Source organism: Centrocercus urophasianus, unplaced genomic scaffold (assembly GCF_019232065.1).
Source record: "Centrocercus urophasianus isolate 14NV4802_14NV808 unplaced genomic scaffold, USGS_Curo_1.0 seq_12, whole genome shotgun sequence".
In the NCBI taxonomy this organism is placed as follows: domain Eukaryota; kingdom Metazoa; phylum Chordata; class Aves; order Galliformes; family Phasianidae; genus Centrocercus; species Centrocercus urophasianus.
The window spans coordinates 29,302,200-29,317,704 of NW_024884364.1; the positions used below are offsets into that span (position 1 = coordinate 29,302,200).

The window sequence follows — 15,505 nt, forward strand, 5'->3', positions numbered from 1 at the left end:
GTCAGATTACAGACTGAGCAGATTGTTAATTCTGTGACCCACAGCTGCTCACACCTGCTTTACTACAGATCTCTGACAGAGGAAGCATTGCTGAAGTGGAAGCAGCAGTTAGCATTGCTTATAATGACCTCTATGCAGTTTATTTGAGAGCAGCAGGAGCCACTGGGTTATGCACTTGAAAGCTTCCTGCCTGTGGGATGTAGCTCTGGTGTGCCTCTTGTAGAAGAGCCAGTAATGAGGTGGAAAGGAGGGCAGATGGGTAAAATATAACTAGGTATGTAGAAGTTGGACAGGAAAGATGAGAGTTAAAAATACAGAAAGCAAGGCAAGATCTGTGCAAGTTAAAGGTTTCTGCTATGGGAACATCAGTTTGAATTCTGGAGCTGAGATATTACAGAAATGTATTGGCCTGGCTGAGGAGGGGGAACAGAAACAAGCATGGGGGTGGCAGACTGTCATGAATGCTAAAAATGTAGTTCTTCATGACACAAGAACTGCTGTTTTGCTATTTCTCACATCCTTTCTTTTCTTTTTTTAATCTTGGCTTGTCCACTTGCAAGCCAGTCTTTGCTTTGGTCATGAAATCATTTAAGGAGTAATAAGTATAAACAAAGGTACATCCATAACATGGATGGAGGAGGGGAATATGTTCAGTGGAGTTTGTTGAGACTACCTAAGCAAGCTGGGTAGTGTTCATTCGCTATAGGTAATTATAAAGTTCAATTTAGAATTGCACTAGTAGTTCTTTAATCAAGATAACTTTCTTTAATACTCATTTTGGTGCCTTGAAATGCCTTCAGAAATCTTGCAAGAGCATCATCAGGCTGAAAAGGTTGAGGGGCCTCAAAATTGGATTCTGCTGTTAAAAGTGCCTGAGAAACTTCAGTCTCACTTAACAATAAAACTTGTGATACTTTTTGTTGTTGAAAAGATTGTGGACAGCCATAAATGTGATAGGAACCTGGGAAAGTCCTGAATAAGCCTTGAGTGTTCTCTGTGATTTTCTTGTGCTTTTTTTTTTTTCCTTTGTCCTTGAAATTCTGGAAAGAATGACTTCCTTTTCTGCCCAGTTGTGTGGTGACTCGCATTTAATGATCATTTCTTTCTCTAAGTAGCTTATGAAGTTCCTCCTCTCTTAGTCAAAATCCTCTTCAAATGAGGTAAACCAACAAACACATTTTTCTGAACTGGGAGTTGTGCAAGTTATTCTAATAAACTGCCAGGTGATGGTAACCATCAACTAGATTGTGTCTTCGTGCCTTGCAGCTGAAGAAGAATCATCTTCAACAGTAGAGATATATAGTGCTTTCTGATGGCTTCTGTGCTTTTAATAGTAATTAATGTCTGTCATTCACACACAGAAAACTTTATTTTGTGGTCCCAAGTCCTCTATTGAAGTCAAATACTTGTATGTTTGTATTTCCTTTATCCTCGCTGTTGATCTTAATCACAAACTACTTAATTAAACAAACTTATCCATAGGTAAATAACGTTTGTAAAAAGCAGTGAAAAAGATGGTGCTTCTGAACCACTAGGAGAAGGAATTTGAGTCTGTAGCTGCTAATGTAGTACATCAGCAGACATCTGTACAGACTTACCTGGCATAGTGAATTCTGCCTGATGCCACAACCTTCTTCATTTCCCCAGTGCCTGGGGGAGATACACCTTCTCACTTCCCTTTAAAACTACTTTCTTTCCCTATTTGCCCTATTGTGCTCTTAATTTTGTTATTGTTGGCCACATGCTTTCTCTGTGCTCTCCTTCCTCTTCTGCTTCTAGTTCCTGTGTGTGAGGAAGGTCATCTGCCTATCTGCATTTGCAAGAAGCAGCATGGTTTTCTTCCTGAGGGAAGGAGGAGCTGCTTATAGTGACCCATCTGTGGGCAGCTGAGCTACTAGTCATCTGCTGGAGTTTTGGTGAAGACACAAATCACAAAATAATTGAATGGTTTTGATTGAAAGGGACCTTAATGATCATCTAGTTCCACTCCCTCACACCTGCTGTGGGAAGGGCTGCCCCCTACCAGCTCAGGCTGCCCAGGGCCCCATCCAACCTGGCCCTGAGTGCCTCTGGGGGTGATGCACCACAGCTTCTCTGGGCAGTCTGTACTAGTGCCTCACCACCCTCCAAGGAAAGCACTTCTAAATGTTCCTCCTCCCCCCCCACCCCTTGACATATCGTTATCTGCCTGTGTAAGAAGTTGGTTTCCCTGAAGCTTATAAGCTCACTTGGAGCACTGCAGGAGGCCTCAGCGTGGTCTCCCTGTAGCCTCTTTGTCAGACTGAACAAGCCCAGCTCCCTTAGCCTTTCGTCACAGGAGAGCTGCTTCTGCCCTCTGATCATCTTCATGGCCTCTTCTGGACCTCCTCCAACAGCTCTGTTTTGTTCCTGTACTGGGGGCCCCCGGCCTGTATGCAGTGCTCTGTATGGGGCCTTATGAAGGGAGAGCAGAGAGGAATAACCACCTCTGTCTCCCTGCTGGCCATCCCTTTTTTGATGTAGCCTTGTGTTGGCTGTCTTGGCTGCAAGCGTATGATGAGGTTTACATCTACTGGGCCTCCTGAGTCCTCCTCCTGGGCTCTCTGCATATGGAATTGCATTGCCCCAGCTGCAGCACCTTGTGCTTGAACTTGAAAATCCATTGATGTTAGCAGGAATACAAACCTGCTGGGAGAAACTCCTGAATTTAAAGTGCAATGACTTACCCCTCAGTCATTGCAACCCCCTAATGATACTATGTATTTGTGTGGAAAGGTTGGCCAATCTTTTGAAGGTGCTGAGCAGCTGTACTTCAGGATCTCAGAGCTGATAATATATCACCCTCATAAACATAGGCCAGTTCTTTTGTCCCCCTTATGACTTGGTGAAGGACTTGGAAATGTGTATATGCTTTGGGGCAGGAGGAACTGTTTGTATATTTTTAAAAAATAAACGAATAAATAATTTGATCTACAATGCTGGTGCTGTCAGTTATGCTGGCCTTCAGCTTCATAGGGCCTCCCAGTACTCCAGTTACTGCTTCTGTAAAAGACCATAATAGCATAACATTTCTGACAGACAAAATGCAGTGCAGTTGCCTTTAGAGAGATGTAGTTCTCTTGCTGCTGAACCGCATGCGTGAGGTTACTTATTTCTCTTCTGTCTCCTTGATCAGTCCTTCAGAATCAAGAAGAACATGCTACAGAGCAACCTTCTTTCTCTGGTGCTGCTATAAAATGATGAAGAACAGAATTGGAGTCATTCCTGAGATACCAGACAAAGAAGTACATTACATGCTTTTAGTGACTCCTTTGAGTGACTGACTGACTTGAACTTTGCACCCTGAATTGGATTTCTGTGGTGGTGATAACTTACATGACTACCTCTGTGGCACCTGTGTTCTCCAAGGCTGGAGAAGCGTTAATGTGGTATCGCTTTGGGGCAGCAGAGTCTGTGTGGCAAACAGGCTGATCCAGTTAGCTGCCCATTCAGATAATTCCAGTTTGATGAGCTGCTGGAAGTGACATTTCAGACTTATTTATTAAATGTTATAGGTCCAGTTCTGCCTTTGAATTTGCCTGTTTCCTTTGCTGTACTGTGTTGCTTTGGGGTGCCATTCTAGCCCAGCCCCTCTGGCCCAGTTCATCATTTATGAGGCCAAGTCCTAAAAGTTAGTTTGTGGATGTTTAGGGTAGTCTTGAGCAGACCTTGCCTTCTCAAGGACGTGTACTACGTAAGGAGAAGTTGAAATGTATCAGTTGATGCAGTTGATCTATGAAGAACATTTTTGTGCTCCTCTCTCTCTCTTCCCCCCTTTTTTTTTTTTTTTTCCTGGCATGGTGCAATAAATGGAACAGAGCCTTTCCCACTTTTTTTTTTTTCTGAAAGATAGGCTGCCTCAAGCATCCTTATATTTACTGTGGAGCAGTGAACAACTGGGAACTCACTTGCATGTCTGTAGCAGGCAGCCCACAGTGTGAATAGGAAAGACAGCACGCTCAGAGGGTTGGATGTTGTGCAGGCCTGCTCAAAATATAAAATCTTCTAAAGTCTTTTTTTTCCTTCCTCCACACCGGGAGAGAAAGTGTTAATATTTTTTGTGCAGGTATTGAGTCTGGAAGTCTGGAAGTCTTACACAGGTGAGTGATTCAATAGGTAAGGCACTACTAGATCACATTAGCTTGACCCTTTTTGAAGAAGATAGGAGTGAAGAAATCTTACTTCTAGGAAAGACCTTCAAAACCACCTTGTGAGCAAAGCTGTGTACTTAATTTGCTAACAAGTGATTGTAGACTACTGTGGCCATGTGGATCCTCAAGTTAACTCTTAAAGCATTGGTCCCTGGGACTAGCTTTTTAAATGCAGGGGGGAGAGGAAATGAAATGGGAAGCCTCCCATCTGCAATTAAGAGAAATAGACTAAGCACAAACCAGATAGTTGCTTCAGGGCTGGAACAGTTTGATTCTGGCACTTTTAAAGGCCTGTCTTATTAGAAAAGCACTGTGGAGAAAGTGTTCCTTTAAAACAATCATACAAATTTCTCCTACAAATCCCACCCTAAATCTGCTTCACATTATCTAGCATCTCTTCAGGGATTTGAGACTTTTTTTTTGCTTACAACATAGGCTGCCTGTTGGAGACAAGAGCATTGTTTCACCAGAGTTGTAATCTTCTATCTTCACGCAAGAGGGAAAAACATTGTTTTGCATCTCTGATATGATCCAGCCAGAAAACAGCTCTAGGGGAAAAAAATCACAGTCCTTGGCAGCAGGGCTCTTTCTTTTTTTTCTATCAGTGCCACAGTGTATGCTGCTCTAATAACTTCAGCTTAAACTCTCTTGGAATGTCTCAAAAGTCCTTCTTAAGACTTGAGGTCGTAACTTGCTGAAAGTTCAGAGGGACGTGTCTCATTTTCATAATAAAAAAAAAATAATTCCAGGGTTATTTTGGAATTAGGTCTAGTATGAAACTGGTACAAGAGACTACTTTAGTACTGTAATTTAGTGACAGTGCAGCAGATTTGTGGCAGCTACTGAAAACTTTACGCCTTCCTGTTCAACTGAGCTGAACCCTGTAAATTTCAGATGTTGATTACAAAAGTGATAGTTCAAGCCTCTGTAGGCTGCTTGTTTAAAATGAATAATTTGGCTGTACCTTCCAGTGGGAAATACTCAATAAACTTCACGTATTGTTTATTTTAGTTAGAATGAGCCTGTAGTAGTTTGGCATGTATCCCAACTGAGAAATATCACAATTTGTTCAAGGGCAGCTACATCTTCTACTTATGCTCTTTCCAGGGGGATTGAATGTGCTTGTGTAATGGTCTTATCAGCTGGGGACCTCTTTTATCATGTAGACATAGTTTCATTGGATGTTGTCATGATTCATATATGTTACTGTGTAGTATAACTTTGCAGGGTTGTTGATTAACCTACAGGGAAAATATGGAGAAGTGAACTGAAGTTCAAGTCCAACATTTTTCAGTAACAGAATGACAGTAGAATATTATCCTCTACAGTAGAAGAAGGATAATATAGATTCTTGCTATTTCTTTAGCTTGCCCATTATTCCGACTCCGTATAGTTTTTCTTATTTTCCAGAGTGTTTCTTCTTCCACTTCCCTTAAAATATTTTATTTTTGGTGCAAGCATTATAAAGTACTTGAAAACTTAGGGAAATATAGTAAAAGAAACAACAGTATGAAAGTATTGCTCAGAAATGCTTAAAGCTAAGAATACTATGCATAACACTGGCGTATGGTGTGATGGCACCCTATGATCTGAAGCATTTAGAATTTTGTGTTGGATTAAACTAAAGCATTTAACTTGTGCTGCATTTGTGAGTGGGAGTAAACACAAATTCTTCTGTGGAAGAATTTCAAATACATCTGTGGCTCGAGGCTTAAGAGCATTAGAAATTTAGCACAGTACTGTAATCAGTCCATTTTGTGCCACGTCTCCATAGTCTTTCATTATTGACTGTAGCTCCCGCAGAATGAATATGTGTATTCTCATGTGGGTTTGTGGCGGTGGTGGGGAACCCTTGTTATCTTGTTCTGATTCTGAACTACTCTTGAAAAACAGCCAGCTTGTACAAGTAACATGATTGTGATTTTTCTCCTTAAGGCTGAAATTTCTTATAAGCTTTTTCTAAAATACATCTGCCTTAATGAGAAGCATACATTCTTACGTCAGCACCTTTGCTGCCTTCAGTAAGGCAGACAGGGTATGTGTGCATTTTAAACCAAACTGCAGCTTATTATGATCTATTTGAGAAATTTTGATGTTTTAATTTTTCTTTTTTATAAGAAAAATGAGTATGCTACAAGGGTGCTGAAGGGGAAACCACCCAAATGCTGGTATGTTATCCATGAGTTTGTCTTAATCAGAGGTGAATTAATAGGAAAACGTGTGCTTTCAGAGTGGTACCCAAAGTGCTTTTGCAAAGGAAGTAGAAGAGGGAGTGCCTAAAACTGATGTTTGTAGGCCTCCTACGGCTGATAGACCTTATGTTCAGAACAGCAATCAGTGATTTGTGTGCTTGCCTTTATTAGTGGATGGGAAAGAGAAATGGTGTCAGTTCCTGTTCTTTCCTTCTCTGTAATAAGCTGAAATTCCAAGACTGTGCTTGTACCAGAAGCAGAAAAACTTTGTGTCCAGTCCTCCCATAAGCCATTACATGATTTTGGTAGGTAAATGATACTTTTTAAGGCAGAATCAGGAGAAAGGAGCGTCTTGTCTGCATAACAGAGATAGGAATCATTGTGAAGCTCTTTAATGCCCCTTTCCTGCCTTTTCAGTTATCTTGACAGCAAATCTTTTTATTATCCCCTTGCCTCCACTTTAAGCGCTTCAATCCTGGGTGTTTAAATGAATTCCCTTGTTTGGTGATGTGCAGGACAGGGTATGATCTGGGGGTTCGGGAATAGAACAGCAGGATATACTTTCCCTTCAAACTTGCCTCTGGTTTTAATGTGATCCTTTTCATGCTTGAGTACAGATGGGTGGTACTGGAAACTGGAAGCTACCAAAAGCCATCCAGTTTTTCATCATGGTACCTGGAGTGCTCCCAGAGGATGTTGAAGCCATGTGGGTGCAGATGTCAAAAAGCACGTGGAAGATAGAGATATCCTAAAGCTGGATGTGAGGCATAGTTTTGCTTTTGCCATCTGGATGAATGGGACCTTTTCCTCACTCAGAGGATGTGTGGTACTTATGAAGAGCTTTCAGAGTGAAATGTAACCCTGTTATAATCTGTACTTTAGGCAGGTGCAAGCTTGGTTAAAACCTGTGGAATAACTTTGATTCTCAGGTGATGATAAATTCATGTTGTTTCTTGACAGCATTATGACTTTGTAGCTCTAGTATCCAGCTTGCGTCTTGAGTGCATGCATACGACATCAGGATCTGTTAAGATTTGTAAGGTGCAGTGCTAGAGCAATAACATGACTAGCCAGGTTACAGTTCCTTTGTGTTTTTTCTTTTTTCCTAAGATTGTCTGAAAGAGGAGGGCCTTTTTAGTGGCTTGAGAAATAGAATTGAGAGACTGTAAAGTAAAGATTAATGAAAATGTATTTGTTTCTTGCCTTCTTTGGGGGAACTTGGGTGACTTAATAGTCTGGAATTGCTTTGTATCTTAAGGTGCTTGTTAAAGTTGACTTATAAAAGGCATGACTTCTTAGTTTTACAAGTATTGAATTTGTGTGCATTATGGATTGCTTAAATACAGCATGGATTGCAGGAAATGTAAAGGGGGAAAATCTGTGGTGTTGAGTCATTGTTTTACTAGACTTCAAATTTTTTCTCATTACTTCATGAAATTCTCCTCTAATTCAATCTTTGTCTTTTGTCTTTGCTGCCTTGCAGGGTTGGTACAGTAGGCCTCACTAAACTTAGCTGCAACTAAGAATTTCTCCTACATCAACTGAGTTAAGGCTGATGCTCTTGTGGAATGTGGATTAAAAGTGCGTGCTAAGTTCCAAATTTCCATTTGAGAAGCGGAGAAACTAAATGTACCACAACCACCAGCATCAGGACAGCAAACCAAGGGACAAAGAATTTGATCCGCAGTGTTGATACATGTTAACTGGTTCACGTGTTGCTTAAGAGACGTTTGCTGGGGGGCGAGAAGTGGACATCAGCTGTGCGAAGTCATTTTGTTTACAAAAATGAGGGCTTCTTTGGAAACAGCAGACATTGCCATTGTGGCGCTGTACTTCGTGCTTGTAATGTGCATAGGTTTTTTTGCCATGTGGAAATACAATCGAAGCACCGTAAGTGGCTACTTCTTGGCAGGGCGTTCTATGACCTGGGTAGCGATTGGTGCATCTTTATTTGTGAGCAATATTGGAAGTGAACATTTCATTGGTCTCGCAGGATCTGGAGCGGCAAGTGGATTTGCAGTAGGTGCATGGGAATTCAACGCCTTAATGCTTTTGCAGCTTTTAGGATGGGTCTTTGTCCCTGTCTACATTCGGTCAGGAGTGTACACCATGCCGGAATACTTGTCCAAGCGTTTTGGAGGGCATAGAATCCAAATCTATTTTGCAGCATTGTCTCTAATTCTTTATATCTTCACCAAACTTTCAGTTGACTTGTATTCAGGGGCGCTTTTTATTCAAGAATCGCTAGGTTGGAATCTCTATTTGTCAGTAATCCTCCTTATTGGAATGACTGCACTGTTGACTGTGACCGGAGGTCTTGTGGCTGTCATCTACACAGACACCCTTCAAGCTCTGCTTATGATTATCGGTGCCCTCACACTTATGATCATAAGTATTATGGAGGTTGGTGGGTTTGAAGAAGTTAAAAGAAGGTACATGTTAGCATCACCAAATATTACGTCTATCTTGTTAACCTACAACATTTCCAATACCAATTCCTGCAATGTGGACCCAAAGCCCGACGCTCTTAAAATGTTGCGTGAGCCAACAGATGAAGATATTCCCTGGCCTGGATTTCTGTTGGGACAGACTCCAGCATCTGTCTGGTACTGGTGTGCTGATCAAGTCATAGTGCAGAGAGTTTTAGCTGCAAAAAACATTGCTCATGCCAAAGGATCCACTCTGATGGCAGGCTTCTTAAAGTTACTGCCAATGTTTATTATAGTTGTCCCGGGGATGATTTCACGAATACTGTTTGCAGATGATATCGCCTGCATTAATCCAGAACACTGTTTTCAAGTCTGCGGGAGCAGAGCCGGATGCTCTAACATTGCCTACCCACGTTTGGTGATGAAACTTGTGCCGGTTGGTCTTCGGGGACTGATGATGGCTGTGATGATTGCTGCACTGATGAGTGACCTGGACTCTATATTCAACAGTGCCAGCACCATATTCACGCTTGATGTCTACAAACTCATTCGGAAGAGTGCAACGTCTAGAGAACTGATGATTGTAGGAAGAGTCTTTGTGGCATTCATGGTAGCTATAAGCATTGCCTGGGTCCCCATAATTGTTGAAATGCAAGGTGGTCAGATGTACCTTTATATTCAAGAGGTAGCAGACTATCTGACCCCGCCGGTGGCTGCTCTGTTTCTTATGGGTATATTTTGGAAGCGTTGCAATGAACAGGGAGCGTTCTATGGCGGAATGGCTGGGTTTGTCCTTGGAGCGATACGATTGATACTGGCATTTATCTATCGTGCTCCGGAGTGTAACCAGCCAGATACTAGGCCAAGCTTTATCAAAAACATCCATTACATGTATGTTGCTACAGCTCTGTTCTGGATCACTGGAATTGTGACCTTTATAGTGAGCCTTCTTACACCTCCGCCTACAAAGGAACAGGTTCGAACAACCACTTTCTGGGCTGTGAGAAACAGGAATGTAAAAGAGAATACTGCAAAGGGGGAGCGGTACAAAATACAAGAAAAGAACATCTTGAGGTGTAACGAAAATGCTAACCATATCATTCCAAACGGCAAATCTGAAGAAAACATTAAAAATATTAAGCCTGAGGATATCAATCTTCTGGTTACTTGCAGAGATGACAGCAACCCGGTGATTTCCGTAAGTCACTCTGAAGTCGAGACACCAGTTGATTGCTATTCGAATGGACAAGCAGCTTTGATGGGTGAGAAAAAGCATGAGGAAGAAACTGATGATAGAGAGAGACATTTGAAATTCATAGATTGGTTCTGTGGCTTTAAAAGTAAAAACATGAACAAGAGAGCTGTTCGGGAGATGGAGGAAGAGACTGTTTGTTTACAAATGCTGGAAGAGACTCCAAAAGTTAAACTATTACTAAATACTGGACTGGTCTGTGTCTGTTCGCTTGGAATATTCATGTTTGTCTATTTCTCTTTGTGAGTGAATAATGAACTTTTAAGGGTATGGCTAAACATACAGAAGTTGATACAGGTCTCTGGAGATTTTTTTATTTTTATTTTTTCCAAGTAACATAACTGCAACCCAGGCATTGTTTACGCTATAACTGTAAAATCAACTCAACTTTAGCCCATTTAGAGACCATTTAAAACATGCTGTCCTATCTGCTGAAAGCAGGATGTGTTGTGTGGTGTCTCTCTCCCTCTTTCTTCCCTCCTCTCCCTTCGTTTGCAGTACTAATCTTTTCTTTTTTTCCATATACACGCGTGTAAATATACCAAAGGCGGGCAGGTGGCTGTGTTTGAAGTCAGGCAGTTCTAGAGTTCAGTCAGCGTTAAGATGAAGATAACAAGTAATCATTTACCTTTGTGTAAAATCCAAAATGATTAAAGCTATGTCGAAAGATTTTGAATGCAGAGTTGTGATGCACATCATTGTATCGTTGTTCTTTGTAATGTAGCTGTGTTATCTTGGCCAACATAATACTTATGAATTTTGTTCATCACTTCCAGTGTTTTCAGCTTCTCAGTTCTCTTATAGCAACAACAGAATGATATTTTTCCTGCAGTAATTTAAAATGTGATAGCTGTTAGTAGCTTTCTGTCGTTCTTCCCTGTAAGGAAATGTTTGTCTTTTGATCTTTATCCTTTGTAAATTGCAGTAGAAAAGTGAAAAGCTGTTATAGTTAAAGCAAAGAAACCCTGGAGATCACGAACTGGCAATGGAAGAGAGAAGAAAAGAGGGGTGAAAAAGGGTTCTCTTCATTGCGATTTTACAGTATATTGAAGTGGAAGAATATACATTCAATGCTGACGGCCCACAAAATTTTAGCCTTATATTGTCATTGACGTCATCAGGGTTTGCCTCTTTTTAGAGAAAAATCTATACATAGTCTCTACCACATGGGAGAAGGAGAAATGTTAAACTTCACATGTCTTAAGTTTAGTAAACACACTAAAATATAACTTTTTTTCCTCCATGATGGGGAGAAAGGGAACGCTCCACGGCCTTATCACTGCTGTGTTTTGAGTCTGGAAGGGGAGAAAACAAAGGAGAGGGGAAGGAGAGGTGAGGAAAAGAGGTGCAAAGTCCCTATTTTCCAAAGTCACATCCACGCTGCCTTTGGAACTAAATCCTGCAGCAGTCTTTGCTCCTGAGCTTGTCTGGGGAATTGTTTGGGAAAAGTGGCCAGGCTGAGACAGTGTGAGGGGCTGTGCTGACAGAGCCTGATGTGTTTTAAGGGTCCAGAAATGTTTCCCCCGCAGTCTAATTTCTTAATAAACTTGAGAACAGATAGTTCCGTAAAGATGAAATTTGGATTAATCTTGCCACTGACTGTTGGAGATAGTTTGTTTTCCAGTACAGTGGGTCCTGTAAGCTGCAGGCTGCTTAAGTAGCTTTTAGCAATATGATATATGATGTGTGTTTTCAAGCAAACCAATGCATGTTGGGTTTTGTGGAGGATTTTTTTTGTTTGTTTGTTTTGAAATCAGTTGACTCCCATTAGCTCTGAGACTTTAGTTAGAGGATGAGTTGTCTCACCTTTCTCCACTTCATTTAGTTGTTGCCACTGTGAAGTAGGATATCTAACTGGAAATACGGTAGTGTTGGAACCCTGTTGGAGTGTATCTAAGAGAGGAGAGTTACCATACCTGACTCTTGGTGTAAATACACATTTTCTTGCAGTTTGTGGCTCACTTCATGCAGAAAAAAATCTTTTAACTCCTTCTTAATGGTAAAGTTCTAGTATATGAAGTATGTTTAAGGAATCTCAAGTTAGTTCAATAATGGGGTGAGTTGGGAATAATGATACTGTATGTAAAAGACATAAAACATCAATAAATGTTTCTATGCAGGATAAAATAATCTAGAACAGAACTTGCCTGATGTTACTGGAGTGAAAAATGACTTGTAGGATGAGAATAAGCCTCAGACTATCAGTATTTTCTTGAAAAGCCTAGGTTCTAGAGTGCCAGATTTGGCACAGGGAAGGAGACTCACGTGCTGGGCACTGTCCCTTACTAACTTGGCTTGTCTTTCTATCAGCAGCTGGTACTTGGGTTTTCCAGAGCAGTCTTTTTGGCTCTAATACTAACAAATGCATTACCACCTAACCTGTGCAGTTAGGTTAGCTCAGGGACCCTTCTGCTTGGCTGCCCTTGCTTCGTCCTTGCTTACTTTTTCTCCAGGGTGCCTTATGTAGTTAGGAAGCTGAAGGCATGGCTTTTAGTGCCACCTAAATAGCAATTTGCTTATAATGTGTTTTCCCAGGTTGTTTTTCCCTCCTCTTTCCCTAAGTCATTTGCTATTTAAACAGAACGGAGTTCTATCTTCGTTCTGTTTAAATAGTCAATACATGGGATGCTTGTATCCTGGTCAGTATAACTGCAGTCACATCCATGGTCAAATTGATCCTTTGGTCATCGGATGGAGTCAGAATCTTTCCCATATGTACAGTGCAGCCTTTGACTGTTGAATCTGAGATACTCAATATTCCAGTTAATACGTTCTTATTTTTGCTGAACTAACAAGTTGCCAAAACAATGTAAGTGATAATTGACAGGCAGTTAGAATCTTCATGAAGTAATACTCTCACCATTTAAACCATTATTGTGAAGAAGCTTTTTAGCAAATTGTTTATTTGGTGGGTTTTTTTCTCTTAAGTCATTTACAAACAGTTCTATGGTACTCTCTGCCTGATGTCGGCCTCTTCAGTCGTGTTCTGTTTCCATGTCTTAGAGGTGTCATAGAACTTGCCCGATACTCTTTGCTGCATGTAAACACTTAACAAATCCTTTTATCCCCCCAAAATTTAAGGCTTCAGGAGAACTGTTGGTGAGCAAATGCCTCACCCAGTCTAAGAGACTATAGTGTTAGAAGTTGCTCGAGGGTTTTTTTTTTATAGCGTAAACATGCCTTTGCTAATTTTTTGATCATGATCTACTTACAATCCTGGTTAATATGTTTGGGTCCAAACACCAACTTTTTTGGTCTAGTAGAACTGCAGTTTGTCCCGTAACGGACAGTTGGTTCCATACATGTTAATGACTGGCCTCCTCTGAGGTGGGACTGGTGAGCTGCACAGGGGCAGAGCTGGGTGCTTGGCTTCCCTCTCTGCAGCAAGGGGATTATTTATTGCCTTGAACTTAGAATGACAGTCTTGAAGAAGTCGTTTTGGAACTACTCCTTTTTTGTTGTTATTACCCTTAACTTATTTCTGTTAAGATATCTGAATCTTCTCCCAGAAATCTATTAGAAGCCTTTTATTTAAAAAAAAAAAAAAAAAAAAAAGAAGAAAAAAAGACAAGCTAAGAAGGCAGCAGCTTCTTGAGAGCTTAAGAATGCATTCTGGGAGACTATTCTTATTTAATTTTTTTTTTTTAAATGAATGATTTGATGCTGTTCTCTGCCAAAGTTATTTTTTTTTAATTATTTTTTTTAATTATTACTTTTACCGTTGTTCTTTTTTGTTTTGTTTTGTTTTTCCTGTTAGCTTTTGCTAATACCTGAAAGGAAATGGCGAGAGTTTGTGCGAAATTAAAAATGGCCTTCAGTTATACCACTCGTGTACTTTTTTTACTTCTCCAAATCTGTGTTTCACCCTTATCCCAGAAGGGCCAGCGTGAGACTTCTGATGCAAGTCATGAGAGTACTGTAACTCAGTAGTGAAAAGGATTTCCCACAAGGTTACGGTGAATGGGCAGAGCCATCAGCGGATCTCTGCATGAACACTTAAAGCTAAAGCTGCTTACAACTTTAAAACGTACAGCTTTATTTTTTTTATATATATATTTTTTTAAATCCTGAGATAAAGGAGGTGATGGGAGATGCTCCCTTTTACAGAACAGGATGCCCGGGAGAGGTTGGAGCTGATGTGCTCTAACACTTTTGAGGAAATCTTTGGATTTAGCATGTATAGCAAAGCAAAAAAAAAAAAAAAAAAAAAAAAAAAAAAAAAAAAAAAAAGCTCACCTGTTAATTTGGTATTCTGTATGTTCTGTGCCCTTAAATGTAATTGTTTTGAAAATAAAACTAACCTTGTTACGTGATGTTAAAAAGCAAACTTGTGTGCAATGTTTTAAATTTTTTTTTTTAAACAAATGTTTGTATATAATTAAATGGTTTAATGTGCTTTAATTGGCCTAAGGTAAAGAGTAGTCCTAGAATGTAAACATATATAATTAGAATTTCTGATTTCACTGTGAGATCTCTGAACTCTCTTGTTTTGCGAAGTGGTTTGTTTTGTTTACAAAACACTTTCAATTATTTCTTTTATGGTGTTGGTTCAAAAGCATTTGCTTCACTTCTGTTCTAATATTGAATTCATGGTATAGTGACATCTGGTGACACTTAGCATTATCAGTTTCACTGTGTAAAGTCAGACACTTTGAGCAAAAATGGTAATGATATGACAATTCTCTGTGTCTATGAATACACGTTTTTAAATGAGGTGGTTATAAAAATAGTTGCTGTGCAAAATGTTAGTAGTCTTCTTCAAGAAGAAAGCAAATTTTCTAATATCACTAGAGCAGTCTCTTCATTCATCTTCTTATTTTTGAAGCACAGTGTCAAAGTGATGCTGCTTTACCTTGTATTTCTGATATAATGGTTTTTTTAGATATCTGTGAGGTATTTTTGTTTTTTTGTTGCTATTGTATTTTTCTGCAGATTTTATATAAAATACCAGTTAACGAACTGCCTTTTTTTTTTTTTAACTATTCAACTAAAATACATTTCAGACCAAAACCAAATGATATGATCTATAGCATTTGAAATCTGCCTTTTTCCTTGTCCCTTGTTTGTTTGTTTTTTTTCTTTTTTTTTTTTTTTTCCTTTGTTTGTTTGTTTTGAAATAAGCCAAATGGGCATGTAGATAAGATCGCTATAATGGATCCAGGTCTCTTTTGGTAAAGTGTTATTTAAAGGTCTGTTAAGATCTTATAAGACAATATACTGATAAAAATTATTGTAGTAGGAATATAGTTTTAGAAGTGTTAATGAGATTAATACAGCTTAATTATACTTGTAAGTTGCTACTGTCCATAATGACAAGCTTTTTGTCATAGAAACGATGTATGATAAATTAATTTTGGTCTAGTGTATAGAATCATCTTATTGCTATAAATCTTTGAAGTAAATCTGATGCAAAATTTTCATAGTTAGCATTGCTGGCCCTGTGTATACTGTTCTTTGTATACT

The 15,505-nt window shown here is 39.7% G+C and overlaps 2 protein-coding genes across 2 annotated transcripts in view; both read left to right on the forward strand.

The window, feature by feature from the left end:
• The window catches only part of SLC5A3 (solute carrier family 5 member 3), a 16,639-nt gene extending 5,670 nt beyond the window's left edge, over positions 1 to 10,969 (forward strand). The window contains exon 2 of the mRNA XM_042810354.1: positions 7,845 to 10,969. Coding sequence (XP_042666288.1) covers positions 8,147 to 10,288 — 2,142 coding nt within the window. The 5' untranslated portion in view covers positions 7,845 to 8,146 and the 3' untranslated portion in view covers positions 10,289 to 10,969. The remainder of the gene's footprint in view (positions 1 to 7,844) is intronic.
• Positions 1 to 15,505, forward strand: part of MRPS6 (mitochondrial ribosomal protein S6) — a 45,670-nt gene that overhangs the window by 5,806 nt on the left and 24,359 nt on the right. The gene's annotated exons all lie outside the window — the stretch shown is intronic.